This window comes from Manis javanica, chromosome 14, assembly GCF_040802235.1.
Source record: "Manis javanica isolate MJ-LG chromosome 14, MJ_LKY, whole genome shotgun sequence".
In the NCBI taxonomy this organism is placed as follows: Eukaryota; Metazoa; Chordata; class Mammalia; order Pholidota; family Manidae; genus Manis; species Manis javanica.
The window spans coordinates 11,108,611-11,125,755 of record NC_133169.1 but is presented as its reverse complement, the minus strand read 5'-3'; the positions used below and the strand labels follow the sequence as shown (position 1 = coordinate 11,125,755).

The window sequence follows — 17,145 nt, the reverse complement described above, 5'->3', positions numbered from 1 at the left end:
TCTGTGGTGTCTGAGAACTCTTTAGGGTGTCTTCAGACTTTGCCACTTACCTTGGAAAGGTCCACCAGGGTGTTGGCTTGATCACTCAGCTTCCTCTGCTCCATCTTGACACTCCTCAGTCTGTGGGAAAGAGTTGCAACAGCCATACTCTTCCAGGGCAGGTTCAGGCTTATCCCACAAGCAGATTCCACACGCACATCAATTCATCTGGTTTTGGAACCCAGCACGGGGACCTCGAACATGGGTGACAACTGACCAGAATCAAGGGTTTGTCGGGTCCCCAAGAGAGCACATTCTCGTGTCCATGCATGCTCACCTTCAGCCACTTTAGCCTCCTCGCTATTCTTAGGTCCCTTCCTCTCCTATGTCTTTGTCTAGGCTGTGCCTTCTACCCAGAATGCCCTCCTCAGCCTTTCAGGGGTTCCCAAAACCTCCAGGTCAAAATAAATGTTTTCACTCTCTGTGTTCCCATTCTACTTTTTAATACCTCTCTTACAGAAAGTGCCAGCCACAATGTGTTCTGCTTCAAGTTGTAATACGGTGTGTGTGTGTGTGTGTGAGTGAGTGAAATGTGAGAGCCCTTAGAGATTCTTACTCAGACCTTTACCTTCCATGCCTGGCAGTGGCAGGTGCCACAAATGAATAAACAGGCTGCCCTGGGTCCAGTTCTGCAGCCTATGTGTGGAGAGGAACAGAATGGGTTTCTTCTGTGTCTCTAAGCATAAAAGATACTGGTAGAGGTGTGAGGGTCCCGCCACCCCTAACTGAGTCATCTGATGGTTGAGCTGCCCCACATACTCACTGGTGAATAGCTTGGAGGAACTTCCTCTGGTGTTTTCTGACCCTGGCATGATCGATCTTCTTTAGCAGCTTCGTGTGTTTATAGATTAGCCACGTCTCCCGAAGGACATTGGCTGCAGCATTCTTGATCTAAAGAAAAATAAAGAAAGCAAGGTGCTCTCGGGTTAAATTTTCCTACATTCACATAATGTGTTTTTGGTGTTTGCTGATACGGTCTATCGTATGGTAAGGAAACCATTCTTCAGTAATCTATTTCCTTAATCAAGTCATGAACTCTTAGAAAAGGATGATTGAAATTCATCTCTTATTAATCCTGTTTTGGACACGGGAGGCTGGAGCCTGAAGTTGAGAGGTGTTTCTTATTTCTTTCTTAATTATTTTAGGACTGCCTCTCGACTGCTGTTGCTGATACTATATTTAGGTAGGCTGCATTAGCAAGACCTGGAGGCCTGGGGCTCCATTTAAATAGATAAATATAAACCCTCGCTGCCCTTGCACGCAGAGTTCCACGCTCTACCTGAGATTTCCATTTAGTGCATGTGGTACATTTCTTAGCTTCAGAAAGTAAACAGATTTCCTATCTGCTGGAGATTTTAAAGTGCCTCTTTGAAGAAATGTCTTTTCCACCAAATAGAACCATAGGTATCCACAACTCCATTGTTCTCTTTCCCCGGTGGCCAAAAACATTTACACTGAAATGACATGTACATGTAATTGGCATAAAACTGAAATAATTTCAAAGCCATGTCTGAAAATCAGTGAAGATATTCAGGTGTGAAACCAGAGCTGTCTCTTTCCCAGAGCTAGCTTCTTTGCTGTGCACCGCCATCACATATTTCAACATAGGACGCTGTCATCGGTTGACATGGAAACCGCTGATATCACCCAGCTCACGACTGAGCTGAGACATATCAATGGCATCCAGATGGCAGGGGACAAGGTTTTAATCCAAACACAGACATCTTCAGCAATTAGGAATAAGAGCAAGAGGAAACATTTCTTATTAAGCACAAACTAAACAGATTTTTGATTAACCATTCCCCATTTCTGTCAGCCATGCAAATTGGCACTGGCCCACAGGCCTGGGGCCTGGAAGTAAGTAGGCCAGCCTAGTAGAAATCAGGTTACTAGCCAGAAATGATTTCAATAAAACTGGAGAGTACAGGCCTGCTTCTTCAGACTGACATCAACAGATGGGACGTTGTTAAAATACTGGGACGTGTGGGAAGGCTTAGGAAACATTGTTTTGCAGGCTGATAACTTTGGTGTGTGTATGTTTTAAAAAATTTATTACTAAGGCTGGATTATATTTTTCATTGGCACTGAAGTGATAGTTTTAAAAGAACAGCTATATCTTCTCAGAAATGTTCTAAGTGACATAAATATTGCTTTTTTGTTCAGCAAAAACTCACTGTGAAAATGGTTTTAAATGACTTAATTGCCCACCTCTGGTACTTTCTTGCCTGAAAGGAAGCAGGTGGTGGTGAGTAGAAGCTGGAATTGATGAGTGTCCAGGTGAGGAGCAGGGCAGTGGAAGGAGGATGGGCCCTGGGGTTCTGTCTGGGGTGGAAAGCAGCCTCCTGGCAAAAAGAGGCAGAACAGAAGGGAACCCTCTCCACACAGTGCATATGACTGCTGCCTTTTGTAAGGAGAGGGCCAATGCGACACGTGATTTGTTCAGGTTCTCTGAGTGCTTAGCCTCCAAAGAAGGCCTCACAGAAAAACAGAGAGACAAAAGCCCTGCCCTACCTTTTAAGATGTGCAGCAGAACCCCAGCTACACACGTCTCCTCTTTGGAATGCTGACAGAGCCACTGGAAGTCAGTGTGTCGGTGTGGACCAAACATTTGAAATTGGAAAGACAGCGGGTGGATCCTTGCTCCTCCTTACTAAGCAGTTTAGGGGTAAGTGCTTAACTATCTGTAAGACGGGAAAACTCTTATCTCAAGGGTTGTGATGAGGCCCAAAGGAGGCAATGATGATGGTGCTCTTGGTCCTGAGACTAACAGCTACCACGCACCTGGGGCCGGGGATAGCGCATAGGTCTGGGTCTTCATGTGTAAACTTGGGAAATCCTCACAACCAGCCTATCAGGTGGGGTACAGTATTATCTCCAGTTTACAGATGATGAAACTGAGACTCCAGCCAAGCTCACGAAGTTATAAATGGCAAACTGAGTCAACATGGATTTAAGTGTTATTTAGACTGCAAACATGCAGATATTAGTTATTACCATCCACCCCAAACTCCCATTTAAAATATGAGGAAACAGCTTCCCAGACAGGATGTGAGGGCCAGAATCCCAGAGCTAGCTCCTGGGAAAGTCAAAATAAGAGCCAGGTCCAAGAAGAGCATCAAGTTTTCCTGTGGTCTGAAGAAAGAGCTAACTAGATTTCATCTGTATACAAATAAAATTATTTCCTGTTTCTCAGGATCAAGGAATTGGAAAGAACATTAGAATTTTTTTCATCATTGTGGCCTTCCCTTTACCATACCAGGACCTACACTCAACTTCAGTCCAAATGTCAAGTACTGAGATCACAGCACTGCCTGGGTAGCTGAGAGAGGCAGGCACATCATCTTTATGGGTTTGAACAGGAGGCCCCTGTGTGTTCGGGAAAGTGATGTTAAATGCAAGCCTTGGTGCTGACTCTGAAATTAATTGCCAGCCAACAGCCTGGCACAAAGCTAAGTAGATCAATATTTGCAAGAGACAAAGAAATAGGCTTTTAACTGCACTGTGCTTTCCCAGGTTGGCAGTAAATGCTGTTGTGACCAGGGTCTCCCTCTAATTCACCTGGCTGATTGCTGTGAGCAGTGTTGGGCTAGGGAGCAGCTGAGGTTGTGTGCCCCTACTAAGATGCACTGAACCCCTGATTGGGGCTTGGGTACCCTCCAGGCTCTTCTGATGGGCAGGGACACCAGAGCCAAAAGGTGCTCCTGGGGGGTGGGGGCGGGATAGGTCCGGGAACTGGGAAGGGCTGAGCAAGGTTAGCCACGATGGGATGGGTTCAGGGATGGTTAGAAGAGCCATTTGCTCATGCAAGGCTGGCTATGTGGTTCCCAGAAGCCATAAGCATATGAGCTGATGTTTTCTGTGGGTCCATATGCACTCTACCAAAAAGTTGTGTGCTCTCACTCTGATGGGGGCCAGAGAAGGCACTCAGTGACCTACATACTTTAGGAGTGGCTCTACAATTAATGGGCCTGCGCAAGGAAGTCATTCAATAAGATACTATAAATAATAGTGACAGCTAACATTTGTTGAGTGTTTACTACGTGCCAGGCTCTGTGCTAAACACTTCATGTGGCCATTGTTTCATTAGTCCTTGGAAAAACTTCACAAGTGGATGGAGTTATTCTCTCTTCCTTGGGCTTGTTACTAAACCTCACTGACAATGTTCTTTCTCATTTCTTCAAAAAACACTTAATGAGCACCTACAATGGGCAGGAAGTGTTCTAAGAAGTGAGCATACTGTGGTCAACAAACTGATAGCATTCCTGCCCTCAGGGAGTTTCTTGTGGAGACAGTAGGCAGTTTCTAATACAGTATCAGGTAATGAATGTTTCTGAGAAAAATACAGCACTTAGGGGCTAGAGAGTAAGGCAAGTGTTACTGCTCTGTGAAATGGGACTGTGGTGTTGACTATATGAGAATGCACTCAAAACACTTAGCCCAGAGCCTGGCCATAGCGCACTTCAATACATGGTGGCTTTGTGGGTATTCTCCCCCACCCCCCACTAACAAAAGAAAACATTAAACAGAACACACAATGTCTATTTCTTGAACACTTGGCCATGTCATCAATGTCAATGGCTTGGTCTGGCCACCCGTCTGCCAGAGTACCTGCCGCTTGGTATTATAGAGAGGCTACAGGTGGCAGGAGGAACGTTTGGGACAGGATGAGAGAGGCACCCTTCGTGGGCCCCCAGAGCCTCCAAAAGCCACTGGGAGCCTTGGGAAACTAAATCCAGGAGCCGATTGGTAGACCCTGCAGGGAAAAAGGTAGCATGCCCATTGCTCTGCCAGAACCCCTCCCAGGAAGGGGAGGGGTGGGGAGGGGGAAGGGAGGAAGCCCGGAAGCAGATCAGCCTGGCAAGTGGGTGTGACAAGTAACTTCAAGGGGTCCTACAGGCTGAAGCTAGCTTAACTGACGGACATCACAGTCCAAAAACCTAGGCCAGCCTGGTCTTCAGATGCTTGATGTAAGGTGTCCCCATCACACAAACTGTCCCTTTCCCCGTCTGCCTACCCCACTCTTCCCTCACCCTCACCCAACAGACCTGCTGCTGGCTTCCTGCGGCTCCATTTCTGTCACCTCTCGGCTTACACCCTCTCTCCTTCCTTCCCCAGCCCATTTCACACTCCCGTCTGAGGCTTCTCTGCCAGCCTTTCCTGGAAGCCATCCCTGAGTGCTTAGAACAGGGTCCCCACCTCTGTGGCTGGCAGGAAATTGGGGCACAGAGCAAGGAGGGATTATTTCTGTGATGCAAAGTTGGAGTTTGAAGTTCCTTCTCCATAGCAACAGGGCAATGGATGGTGGTTAATTCTATAATGACACTAAGGTGATGCTCAGCTAGTTTGGAGGTAAATTGGCTTTTCTTCCCAGCAGGCTTGGGGCCATAACCACCATCCCAAGTTCCAAGGAACTCCACTGGGTTATGACTGGAGAGCCGCCTGCAGCCCTAGCTAGGACCCAGCAAGCTGCATTTGACTGTGGGTTCACCCCACCCATCTCTGGGCCTGAGGAGCTTATCTCTAAGGATCCTTCCAGTTCAAAACTCATGTTTCTTTAATTTTTGTTAAAGAAATATTGCACCCAACCTGTCTGGGTCAGAACCTTTGTGAGTGATATAATTTACAATCCCTTTCTGGGGAGAATTAGCATTCTTGGTAACTGTTCAATCACTTATCTGATAAATTTTAAAGTGATTAAGACCAATTCTGGGTCCAACCAACTCTCACTCAAGAGTCTACTGTCCTGCCAGACTTTCTGTCCATGGTGTAACAATGACTACCATTGTCTTTTTCTATAAAATACCCCTACTATGAGTAAATCCTTGAATTAGCCTGCCGGAAGAAAAAATTTATGATGAAACTCTGACGTGAGCCCATAATTAAAGAAAATTTTTCCTTAGCACTGATCAGTAGGTACTGGAAGGTTGCTAAAGGTTTCTGAGTAGGACGGCAGTATGTTCAGAGCTAAATCTTAGAGTCTAAAGACGTCCCCAGGAAGCAGAATACAAGACGACTGGGGTAAGGGAGGCCCCTGAAGAGAAATGGTAGCAAACAGCTGTGATGGTGCCAGACTGAGATGATGGTTAGATTAAGGATGGTGGGGTGGAGGGCCCGGAAGGGCCTGGAAGGGCCTGGAGACTGGAACCACAGAGGCGTCATTAGCCAAGCACAGAAGCCAGGAGAAGGAGCTAGTACAGGAAAGGTGGGGGTTTGGTTTTGATCTTACCCATTGATTTCATGGGGAAATGTACTTGGATGAAGTGTTTGGGGCAGGGACCCGTCATGGTAGGGGTAAGGAGACACAGGCAGCCAGTGGCACATACCAGCTGCCTGAAGAAGGCCTGGCATGGACAGCAGGTGTAGCAAACAGAACGTCTGGCCGTGGTGCCTTGTAAGCCACTGTGTCCGTGGTTTGCCTGTCTTGCCTTTGAGAAAGAAGAGCTTCTCTCTGCGGGCAGGCAGTAAGCACGAGGGCAAGGGACTCTTGGATGACCCATCCTGGTGTCCCAGATCACTGAGTGTGGTGTCCAGAAGGTGACCCCTCGGATGGGTGTGTTTAGTTACATAAAACGGAGAGATGGGGACATGTAGCACTGAGCGAGAGAAGAGATGGCGCTGTTGTGTCATTTCTACAGTCTCTTTGTGTGTCATTTACATGTATATTATCTAGTAGCCCAGAGGTTAGCAATAAATTATAATTACAGAATAACAATGGCAGTAACAGTGCAAAGTCAGTGTGGGAAGATCTGATTACATTAAGTGCAGACATGGCGTTGCCACCAAGGTTGACAAGTCGTACAAGGGAAAGAAGAAAAGCCATGCGCTTCAGGAACACCAGAAACAGAGTTCTTACCCTCTGCTGCTAGGTCACCATGCCCCCTTCCACCTACCTCCGTCCCCCCCACGCACAAGTAAGTAAATAAAAATAGAGCGACTCTAATGGGAAAGGCTGGGCTGAAGCCTCTACAGGATAAACAAACACTGGAACAGTCTGAGTATTTTTATGATTAACAGGTTACAATGCCTTTTTTTTTTTTTTGGCTCAGGTATTTGAAGAGTTAAGGTTGCATGTACTTGTAAGAGATTGCTTTTATCTGTTAAGTCTACTGATCGTCCACTCCTGAGAGGCTTGTAATTGTGCCAGGATCGGCTCCTCCCACGATTGAATCCTTCTCGGAGAATTCACTGAGAGCTGATGAATAAATTGAGTTTAGCATCACTCTGACCCGTGACTCCTTCCGGTGGAGACGGCGGACTAGGCACCCCGGAGGAAGAAAGGTGGGCTCCTCTGAGAGCAGGTCAAGGTGAGCTGAAGCCAGGGCAGACCACACCTGCAGCCCAGTTCCTTCCAATCAAGGTCATGAAAAAGAAATTTTCCAAGTCCCCATTCTGCCAGCTTTGAAAATCCGCCCTCTGTAAGAATCATCCCTTTTGTGTTTGTTTCTCCGGGAAAAGATATTAGACATTAAAGGGACATTTCAACAGATTTAAGTGTTCTCAGAAGAGTGAGGTGTTATTTGATTAAAAAAGGTGCCTTGCACTCTTGGATGAGCAATAAATATTTGTTGATTAGATTTTCAGTCCTACTTTGCAAAAAATAAGCAGACTTGAGGAGGATTTTAAAGAATTATTTTTGAAAGATTGAAATTAGTAACCACAATCTCATCTCTTTCTACAATTACACTGCAGGAACATTGTTTATTTTCCTGTCATATGAGGGAGCTGGCTTCCCTCGGCTTTATTTCCCTCCAGTGTCTGATTTACGGAGTGAAAAATGGAGAGGGCAAAGGCATCACATGAAATACAAAGTATATCCTTGGTTTCAGAAAGCAAACCCGAATAAACAGAGACTGCTCATGTCTCTGCTCTAAGGAAACAGCTTCTGAGAAGGTTCTGGAGGTAAAGCTCTCTTCTGTCACGCCTGCACATTTTTTCAGAAGAGAGACAAGAATATTTGCATTTATGTGTTCCGATGACTTTGGTCATTTGCTCAATACCCAGCATGACTTCTGCATGCGGCCAAAGGATCCTTAGGGGCCAAAGGATCGCAGCTGCATGACAGGGTTCTGGGCAAAATCCGCTGGCGTACCCACTACCCACGGCTACGGCCCTGGATCCTGCCATCTTGATGCTACACATTGTCTCCTTCTGTACAGCTCAGGGCCACGATATGCCATCTACAACCATCTGGATATCAACATAAGAGTATTTGCCTGGACCTGTTCCTTTTAACATCTGGAGAGGCTCTTCAAAGAATCCAATATATGTAATCAAAGACCAAACGCCATAAATAATTCCGCTGAGAAACTGGAGCGGCCCTGGCACCTGCGCGTTCCCCCGCTGCCTTCCCCAAGAGCTGGCGCGCACTCCGTCATTCCCCCTCTCTTTTTGTTCTCCCTTCCTGCCTTTGTCTCTATTGCTAACACATTTTACTGTGCTGCGACATTAATCACTGAAGTTTTTTCTCTAGCTTTCGAAAACCCAAACCAAAATGTGGTTGCTTGTGGGTCTCACCCATTCTAGTCCAAAATGGAAAGACTTGCTCTGCTGGCCAAGACCTCGGCCCAGGGGTTTGATTCTCTCTCATTTCAGTAAGAGGCGAGTTTTGCAAGAAACCCCAGTACTGACTGACCTTCGTTCAGCCTGCAGCTCTAAAGAATTTTCCATAAAAGCTGTCATTAGATAAACAGCTCCTGTCTTGCTCGTTTGGCCCGCTGTTTGTTATCCTGGAAGGCTCGTTTCTGTCTCTTCTAAATGGGCCTTTTCTTCTCTGACAATTCACTGGGGTGTCAGACTTTGTGCAGCTACACAACCTCCCCCTTCCTGCATATTTTCAGTTTTCATCCTCTTTAACCACTTTCATAAGGGCACAAGTGAGAAACATTATCCAGAAAACCCAAAAGGGGGAAAATTGGGTGATGACATTTTGATGAGCATTATTTAGGAATGAAGGCTCTACTGGGAAGATCATCTTTCATTATTTTTTTTCAAAGAATTGGATTTCATACATTTCCAGTATCATTTTTAAGATTCTCTACTGCCCTTTCTTAATGAGAATCATGAAAATATTCAAGCACAAACAAAAACGGTCCCTCATACTGGGTGATTTATTCGGTACCATTAGGCAAGGGGTGCAGGTTACACCATCATAAGCTACAGACTTAATTATCAGGAAAATTATTTGGATGTCTGAACCATGCACAGGGATTTAACAGAAGACAGGAGCCCAGAATGTTGAGTCGCTGTGCCCATTTTGTAGAAGCTGTTCGCATGTGCCCAGGGCTCTCTCAACCCTCCAAGTAAAGGTATGTCTCTAACCTCTATCACGTGACTATTTTTTTCCCGACTGGCTTCCACATTGGTCTTAAGTCCCCCATATGGACAGCAGTGTCTTACCCGTTTGGTGAGCTGAGTGTCCATCATGAAGTTGTGAACGTGCTTCTCTGCTTTAGTGAGTTCCAGCTTTCGGGCCACCACGGCCACCACCAGGGCAGTGCAGCCCGCGCCCTGTCGGGAACAGCAAGAGGACCATGGGGAGAGAGCACGTCAGTAAGAGACAAGGTTCAGGCAGACACTCAATGTGCACCATGCCCACTGTAGGGTTGCTGGGAGTGGAGTAGAGATTTGAGCTCTCTGGCTGGACAAGCTTCAGAACTTATTGGGGCCCTGATTCCTGCCCCAAGAAGGGGTCTGCAGCCCTCTTGGCTTAGCTGTAGGACTGACCTCTGGGAGACTGAGTCTTCACAGAACCAGCCACTTCTTAATGGAGCAGGGTGCTGGGTTGGGCTGAGTCTTTGGAGAACTTAAAACAAGGGACAATCACTTGGTCATCTGCCAGGCTGTGCTGGGAAGACAGAGCGTCCAGCACACACAGGCCCCCTCTCCCTCCTGCACATCTCAACCCTACTGCCATATCCAGACCAGGGACCAGGGGCCAGTTTATGCATAAAGGAGTATGGGTGAAACTTCTGCTGCTGTGGAGTTTTCCTGAAAATAATCTAATGAAGAGACAATACATTTTCTCTCCCAGATTGCTTTCCAGGAGAACACTGGCTGGCACGAGTTATGTGTACACAACGACGTGCTTGCTCCCCAGCCGGGTCTTTTTACCTGGGTTGAGGCTGTGAGTCAGCAGAAGGAATGAGCGCTTCCTTGCTTTCACCAGGAGGCTCATGAATTCACCATCATGCAGAGATTTTAAACATGACAACAACCCTCCTGCCTCAAACCAGGATTTTTAAGGGAACCCGTGGAAGGCCCCTGGTATTTTCCAGAGTGGTATTCCTGCTCTGCATGGGTAGTTGCATGCCAGGGACACACCGAGGACAGTAAGTCAGAGAAGCAGGGTTTCTCAGGACTCTCTTTGTCCCAATGCTTGATTGTCTGGGAAATAAGCAGAGAGTGGCACATTCCGACATTCTCCCAGTGGATTTTTAAGTCCTCTTCATTGTCTCCTTGACTGGGCGCTGGGGCTGTGGGACAGTCTCTCCTCCCTGGTTTTCTGCAGGCAGCGGAGTCAGCCCTGCTCTCGCCTGGCCCTTAGGAGACGGTGCATTCACTCCGGTCAGCGGCCACCGCCCTCTTCCTGCACACTGGACCCCGGACGGCCCTGAGCCACTCATGGGAAGAGATGATAAGCTCAGGAAATCCTCTAGATGCCAAAAGTAATTACAGTCGCCACAGAGCCCCGTTTAGCAGTGTGAGGTCCCAGGACTGCAGGAAATCCATCAGTGACATTCTGGGCTCATCGGAGCTAACACAATGTGTCAGATGGCAAGGAGTACTATTCAAGGGTATGTAGTCTGGACTGGAGTTAGGAGGAATGCAGATGGGTGGAAGATTCCCCTCCTCTCTCCTTTATAATCTCTCCTTTCCTCTCCCGCAGGTTGGCAAAGGCCAGCCTGTGTAAGGTTTTGGTATGGCTGAAGAGGGCAAACGCTTTCCCCTGGCTTTTCACAAGGGGAAAAACCTTTCACTCGTTAAAACCACCTCGTGTTTCTTGGCACATTTGTTCATTTGGTCAGCCACCCACTTCTAGCACAACACACTGAAAAGAACGGCATCTGTGTGAACTTTCCTTTTCTGACCTCATTTTCCGCTCTTGTGGAGGGACAGCCGTGCTTTCCTGGCATCAGTGGCCTACAGGAGACTCTGCACCCAGTTTTCAAAGGCTATGTATCGGCAGCAGGACAGCTTGGTCTGTAGCCGTAATCAATTTAGCCCGGCCTTCAAAGCAAAAAATAGCTTAAAAGAAGCTGTCCTAGAGGGAAGACGTGTGTTCCGTTTCCCTTCAACTGGACCAAGTATAATCCCTCTCCTTTATGTGCAGCTCCAAAAGCACTTTGGGCTGAGAGCCCCAAAAGAGGCTATATCAGTGTTAAAATGGAACATCAGATGGACAGGGCTCTCCCCAGGCTCCACTCTCTCTTATCTCCCCAGGGAAATGCTACTTAAATCACCCCTGAAAGCCATGGCAGGACAAGCCTGAGGAGGGAGTCTCCCCGCTCACCATGCCATTTGGGGATTTTCATCAAAACAATCATTCATCCACCACCCCAATTTCCAGGGTCTAGATGGAGTGCCCCGTAGCTCTTGCCATGACTCACAGACTAGCCAGTTGAATGCAGGGGGCTTCTGATTAGAAGTTAGATGGTCTAAACTAAAGAATCATCTATTTTATATGATCCAGATACATTTCTGCATGGAGGCAAGAGGGTGGACTAGATGACATTTCCTTGTTTCAACTTAAGATGCCAAGACTCCCTTGTGGATAGTTCTCTGGAGGATGCTGGGTTCTTAACTCCCAAGTCTAACTTGAATAGATAGCAGTGGATACTCCAAACTTTATTTTTCTTTCAGAAAATCCATCATCTGGATGTAAGTAGAAAGTCACCAAAGTGAAGCCTAACTTGGTCATTTCCATTAAGAGGCACACTTGTAGAGATGGGGTCAGACATCAGCAACCTTCAGGAAGTGGTGGGCAGGGCGCTGAAATCCAGACTGCTGGTCCTCTGCAGAGAAAGAGAGAGAGAGAGAGAGAGAGAGAGAGAGAGAGAGAGAGAGAGAGAGAGAGAGAGAGTGTGTGTGTGTGTGTGCGCGCACACATAAGAGAGATAAGAGGGGAGAGGAAGGGAGGGGGGAGAGGGAAGGGAAGGGAAGACGAGGGGGGTGCAGAGAGAGAGAGCGGGAGCAGAGATGAGACAGGAAATTTGCTGGCCTGCATCCTACGCCGCATGGGACAGAACAGGGAAAGAGGAAAGCAAGAAGCAGAGGATAAGGGAAAAGGTCAGGCTGATGGGATTGAAGAGGAAGGCAGGAAGAACAAGGAGTCTGGACTTCAGTTAGAAGTGAATGGCCAATTTTGGCTCTTTAGAGGAAATAAAGGGAGCAACAGCACGGCATCCATCCCCTCCCTCCCACTGAGCTCGCCTTCCTGTGGCAGAAGGATCACCTATGTTCCTTTGGGGATGATGGGCCTTTGTTCTTGGAAGGGCCGGTCAGTCTGACGGGGCCGCCTCAGCAGCCCGGGAAGGCTTGTGCGGCATGGGTTAGTTTTAAGAGATGTGCTAAGGACTTGGCTGATTTTGGTGAAAGAGCTCACACTGTCCTAGTGCAGAATCTCAGGAATGGCTGGTGGGCAGAGGGGGCATGTGAGGAGAGGATGGAATGGAACAGAAAAGGGTAAGCAGCTGCTGGAGTGACTTCTATGGGGTCAGATTATGGAGCGAATCCATGACTCAGCCTTTTGCCTTCAAAAGTGCCATGGCCTGAATCCCAGATGATACCAGCTGGATCCCCTGGGTTTTCTCTGTCCAGCTCCCAGTTCCACAGGAGGGTGGTGGGAGGGGATAAGGACCCACCTCTAATGAGGTCTTACTTTCCAAGGTACATGGTGAACAGAAGCACAAGAGTGGAGCGGGAAAGGCGTGCTGGCGGCGCTGGGTGGGGGGTGGGGGGAACACGCCCAATTCCTCTATAGATTTGGACCCCAGACCTGGTCTCCTCCACACCAGTCCTCCCACTTCTGGTTTCCAAGAAACATTTTCCAGCTGCAAAACTTAGAATCTGGAAAACAAGTGTCCCCAGGGAAAAGTATGAGGCGTTCTTAACAAAAGACGCATAAAATAAAATAAAACATAAATGAAAGTGACAAATGGAGGAGAGAAGCCTGGAGGATTTACAGTTGGATTCTGTTTCTGCAACAGATTCCATGTAACAACTAAAATAACATCAATTGGTTTGAAACCAAGGTGTTTCGGGGAGAAGTTCATCTTCTAAAACTGACATTAAGCAGATGTCTTGCTGAGCCCTCTTTTCCCTCCTCCCAGAATGACTCCATTTCTGCTCCCTTTACTTCATCATCTCTTTCCTTCTGCAGCTCAAAGAAGCATCTCTCATGGAGCCTTGGGGAGAAGCTCAGTGTCCCCAGCAGACATCCTGGAAGCCTTGTCTATTTGTCCCTAACTCAGGGACGGTCCACAGAGTGAGCTGAGCTTTAGAAAGTGGCTCTGTTGACGTGGGACTCCTGCCAGGCAGGCGTGGGGGCCCGAAGCCCTTCCAGATGTCTGCAGAGCCAAAAGGTCTTCAAGGGCACATCTTTCAATGTCGTTGTCATTTCCAATTCTGGATACTCACTATTGACGGCTTTCTCTCTGCCGTGTCATGGTCATCATCAAATCCTTTATGGAAAGACACTAGACTTGGATAGATCGGTTTTTTGCTGTGAAATCTCTCGAACATCCCGGGTCTGTGTCAACAATGTCAAGTTGTTCAGACAATTATATACCCTGCTTAATGGCTGATAATTACACCGTTACTGGGATTGCCGAGAGAAAACAATGATTAAGACTATTTACAGCCCGCGCACACAAACCCTTCTATCCTTCCTGAGCAGGCCTTGCCTTGGCCTGCCTGGTGTCCATGGCAACCAAACAGGAAGCCCTACCTTTAGTTAAGGCACTTGCAATAATAATGGGGAGATGTACACAGTGTTGGGAGGCTAGGGTAGGGGAGGAAGCGATTCCCAGCAATGCAAAACCCTTGACAGGTGTGACTCAGTCAGAAAAGTCACATTTGTTAGAAAAATGCCAACAGGGTTCCTCACTGGCTGACATCAGTGAGATGACTGGCTTTAATTTGGGTAAAAATACTGAAAATGAATACAGGAAACCTCTCTGTTCCTCTATACAAAGCGGTATATATGTAGACAATGGTTTTGTTCAAAGCAAAGATGAAGGGCATTGGGCTGTATTTTTAATATGGGAGGTGGGTACAGGTTTCTCTTCATCCGTTTGCTTTTTTTCCATGTTGATCGCACCCTCTCTCCATAGGAACAATACGCTCCTTCCAAGGAGCTGTAAAGACCTAGGGGCCATAAAGCGTGCTGAAGACCACAGCCCAAGGCAAAGGCAGGGCGGTGGGGGCCCAGGGCTCCTACCCGCCTCACTCAGCTGCTTCAGGACAGAAGCCAGGAAACACGGGAGTGAAGGAACCAGGAAAATGGAGATGGGATCACATCTTGGATGGGGCACAGCTCCAGGCTGAGACAGAGAGTGGTCGGTATTTAAAAATGACAGAGGCTCCCGGCAGGGCCCACCCACCTATAGCCCCAGCTCTGAGCCGGCCCAGGCTGAGCGCGGGTTCTGGGGCACGGAGCCCACGCTCCAGCAGCCGCTCTCAGGCAGGAAAGCTTTGGCCTTCGGGTGGCATTTCATTCCTTTCTGGAAAGAAGAATCGTTCCCTGGTTTCCTGGTGACAGCTGGAGCTGAGCCAGACAGACTCCTACTAACTGGTGGGAGGTGTTTGTTCTAAGGCCTTACACTTACCCGTGATTTATCGCGACCCCAGCCCTAAGCCTTTTGTCATTAGCTTCTGTTTCAGGCCCTGCCTGCTAATGTGCGCCTGTGCTAGAAAAGGGGCGAGGACTGTGTCCAGTTGAGACGACAGTGCTGGAGCCCTCCTCTCCCTGGACCCACTGCCCCTGGCCTCTGACTCCAGCCTCCTCTGCTCTCAGTGGCCCACGTCCAGCTGCTTTGTTACCCAGATCAGTGCCAGGAGGCCACCAGGCTGCTGCAGGGTGGGAGCAGGGCCACCCCCACCTCTGGTGAGCCCTTAACTCCTTTCCTGCTGCAGAAAGGAGTCGCTTCCATTTCAGAAGGAGGAGCTTTTCTCTCCCCATGGTGAAATGGGGTGATGGATGAAATCTGAGGGAGTCCTGAAAAGAAGAACTTTCACTGATGCATTGGGGGTACAGAGAGGGCACCCCATGGCGGGCTGCAGTAACAGCCATGGAGACCTAGAACTCAGCCACAGACAGCATGGCGTCTGTACCCCACTGGCCTCTGGCTAAGCTGTGTGCTTCTTCCTCTGAGCCTCAGTTTCTTCTTCTGGACACATGTGCTCACTCTGTGTCCTAGGAGTCTAGGAAGAAGGTCAAAGAGCAATAGCATTCCATCTAGGACTTAACGTGCAGGGCCAGGGAATGCCTTGTCGACTGGCCCGTGAAGGAGCAGCAGAGATGGGGATGCGGAGGGCTTTGCCAACCCTGGTGGCACGTGCAACTCCTCATCACTGACAAACACACTGACAAGATGCATGGCGACTGTCCTCATCACCTGGCAGGGAGGAGGGCAGGGCAGTCTTCTAATCCCCACTCTGTACTCAGGAATGCTGAGATCAGTGGCTAAGTGCCCTGCTCAGGGCCCCCAGACTGCACTTGGAACCCACTCACATCCCTCCCATATATTGTGCTATGATGGCCATGTGACAGGCAAAGCTTTGTGTGGGAGCGAGGTGGCAGGGTGCTGGACAGGAGAGCTGCGTCTCAAAAGGATGCAGTGCAGCTGCTGGCACCTTGGCAGAGACAGGTGGGGTCGCAGTCCAACCCCGATGCCAGCACGCGGAAGGCTCTGGCACTTGAAGCCAGAGCCTCACCATGCAGGTGAAGAAGCCAAAGTCTAGGGAAAGTCCAGAGCCGGCCCAGGGCCCTGTGGGCAAACCAGGACCCAAACCAGGGCAAACCTGGACCTGACCCGCCCAGTCCAGGACTCAGGTCTCTTGTGGCCCATTCAGTGCTCTTTCCCCAGTTCTCACCTCAGAAGTGAGTTCCAGCTCAACTTTATCAGACATGGTGTGAAGGTCTGTGGGGTCCAGGGGACAGGAAGGACACAGAACCACATGCCCTGATGCTCACTGGGTGGCGGTGGGTGCGGGTGGAGGGTTGGACCCACAGGCAGTTTCACCCAGCCTCTTTTGGGGGTGCTATGAAGATATCATTAACAGCCAGGAACCAGGACCTCCTCCTATCTTAGGAAAGGAAACCACGAAGTGAGAAACTGTTGTGGATTTCCCACCTGCCTTTCTGTGGCCCGTTCACTAGCAGCTGGTCCCCCACCCTGACCGGGAAGGGGCCCTGCAGTCTCAGTAGAGGGCGGGGCTCCTTGCAACATTTGGGGTTCAGCGAAGGCCGATGGGCAGAGAGGTGTACTCACCATGATACCAGTGAGCAGACAGACGCCTTTCCCACAGTACGTGTGGGGCACCATATCCCCATAGCCAATGGAGAGGAATGTGATGGAGATGAGCCACATGGCACCCAGGAAGTTACTAGTCACATCCTGCTGGTCGTGGTACCTGCCGAGGGCAAGACAGGAGTTAGTGCAACTGCCCTTCCCCAGAGCAGAGGCCGGGGACAAACCCCGATGGGGGAAGGAAGGAGATATTTTGCTGCGGCAGACACAGCCACAATGGGGATACACCCAGCTCTCGGTAGGTGACTGGAGGCGCTGTGGTTCTGCCCCCCCACCCCACCCCCGCCCCGGGTCCTGTCTGCAGCTCCCCGGCCCCAGCTCCCTATCGTGAGCTTGGTCCCAGACATAAAATGTTTTGTCATGATTTGCACATTACTGTAGACGTCCTTTTGGCATTGGTAAAATAGCTTGGGATGAAATCATGCAGTAATAAAATTTAGATTTTCCCTTCCAAGTCGACAGCCCAAATGTATATGCATGTGATTAATCTGAAATCACAAGCTCCCGAACACGGGAAAACGTCAAAAAAAAATCACCAGACTCATTTAGCAATTTCCCCTAGGAAGACTGATGAATC

The 17,145-nt window shown here is 48.7% G+C and overlaps 1 protein-coding gene across 3 annotated transcripts in view; it reads right to left on the bottom strand.

Moving 5' to 3' along the window:
* The window catches only part of KCNN3 (potassium calcium-activated channel subfamily N member 3), a 147,336-nt gene that overhangs the window by 10,789 nt on the left and 119,402 nt on the right, over positions 1-17,145 (bottom strand). For all 3 annotated transcript variants that reach the window (XM_037016765.2, XM_017676515.3, XM_073221184.1), the window contains exons 4-7: positions 16,530-16,671; positions 9,436-9,546; positions 803-930; positions 51-120 (exon numbers count right to left, since the gene is read on the bottom strand). In XM_037016765.2, coding sequence (XP_036872660.1) covers positions 51-120; positions 803-930; positions 9,436-9,546; positions 16,530-16,671 — 451 coding nt within the window. The remainder of the gene's footprint in view (positions 1-50; positions 121-802; positions 931-9,435; positions 9,547-16,529; positions 16,672-17,145) is intronic.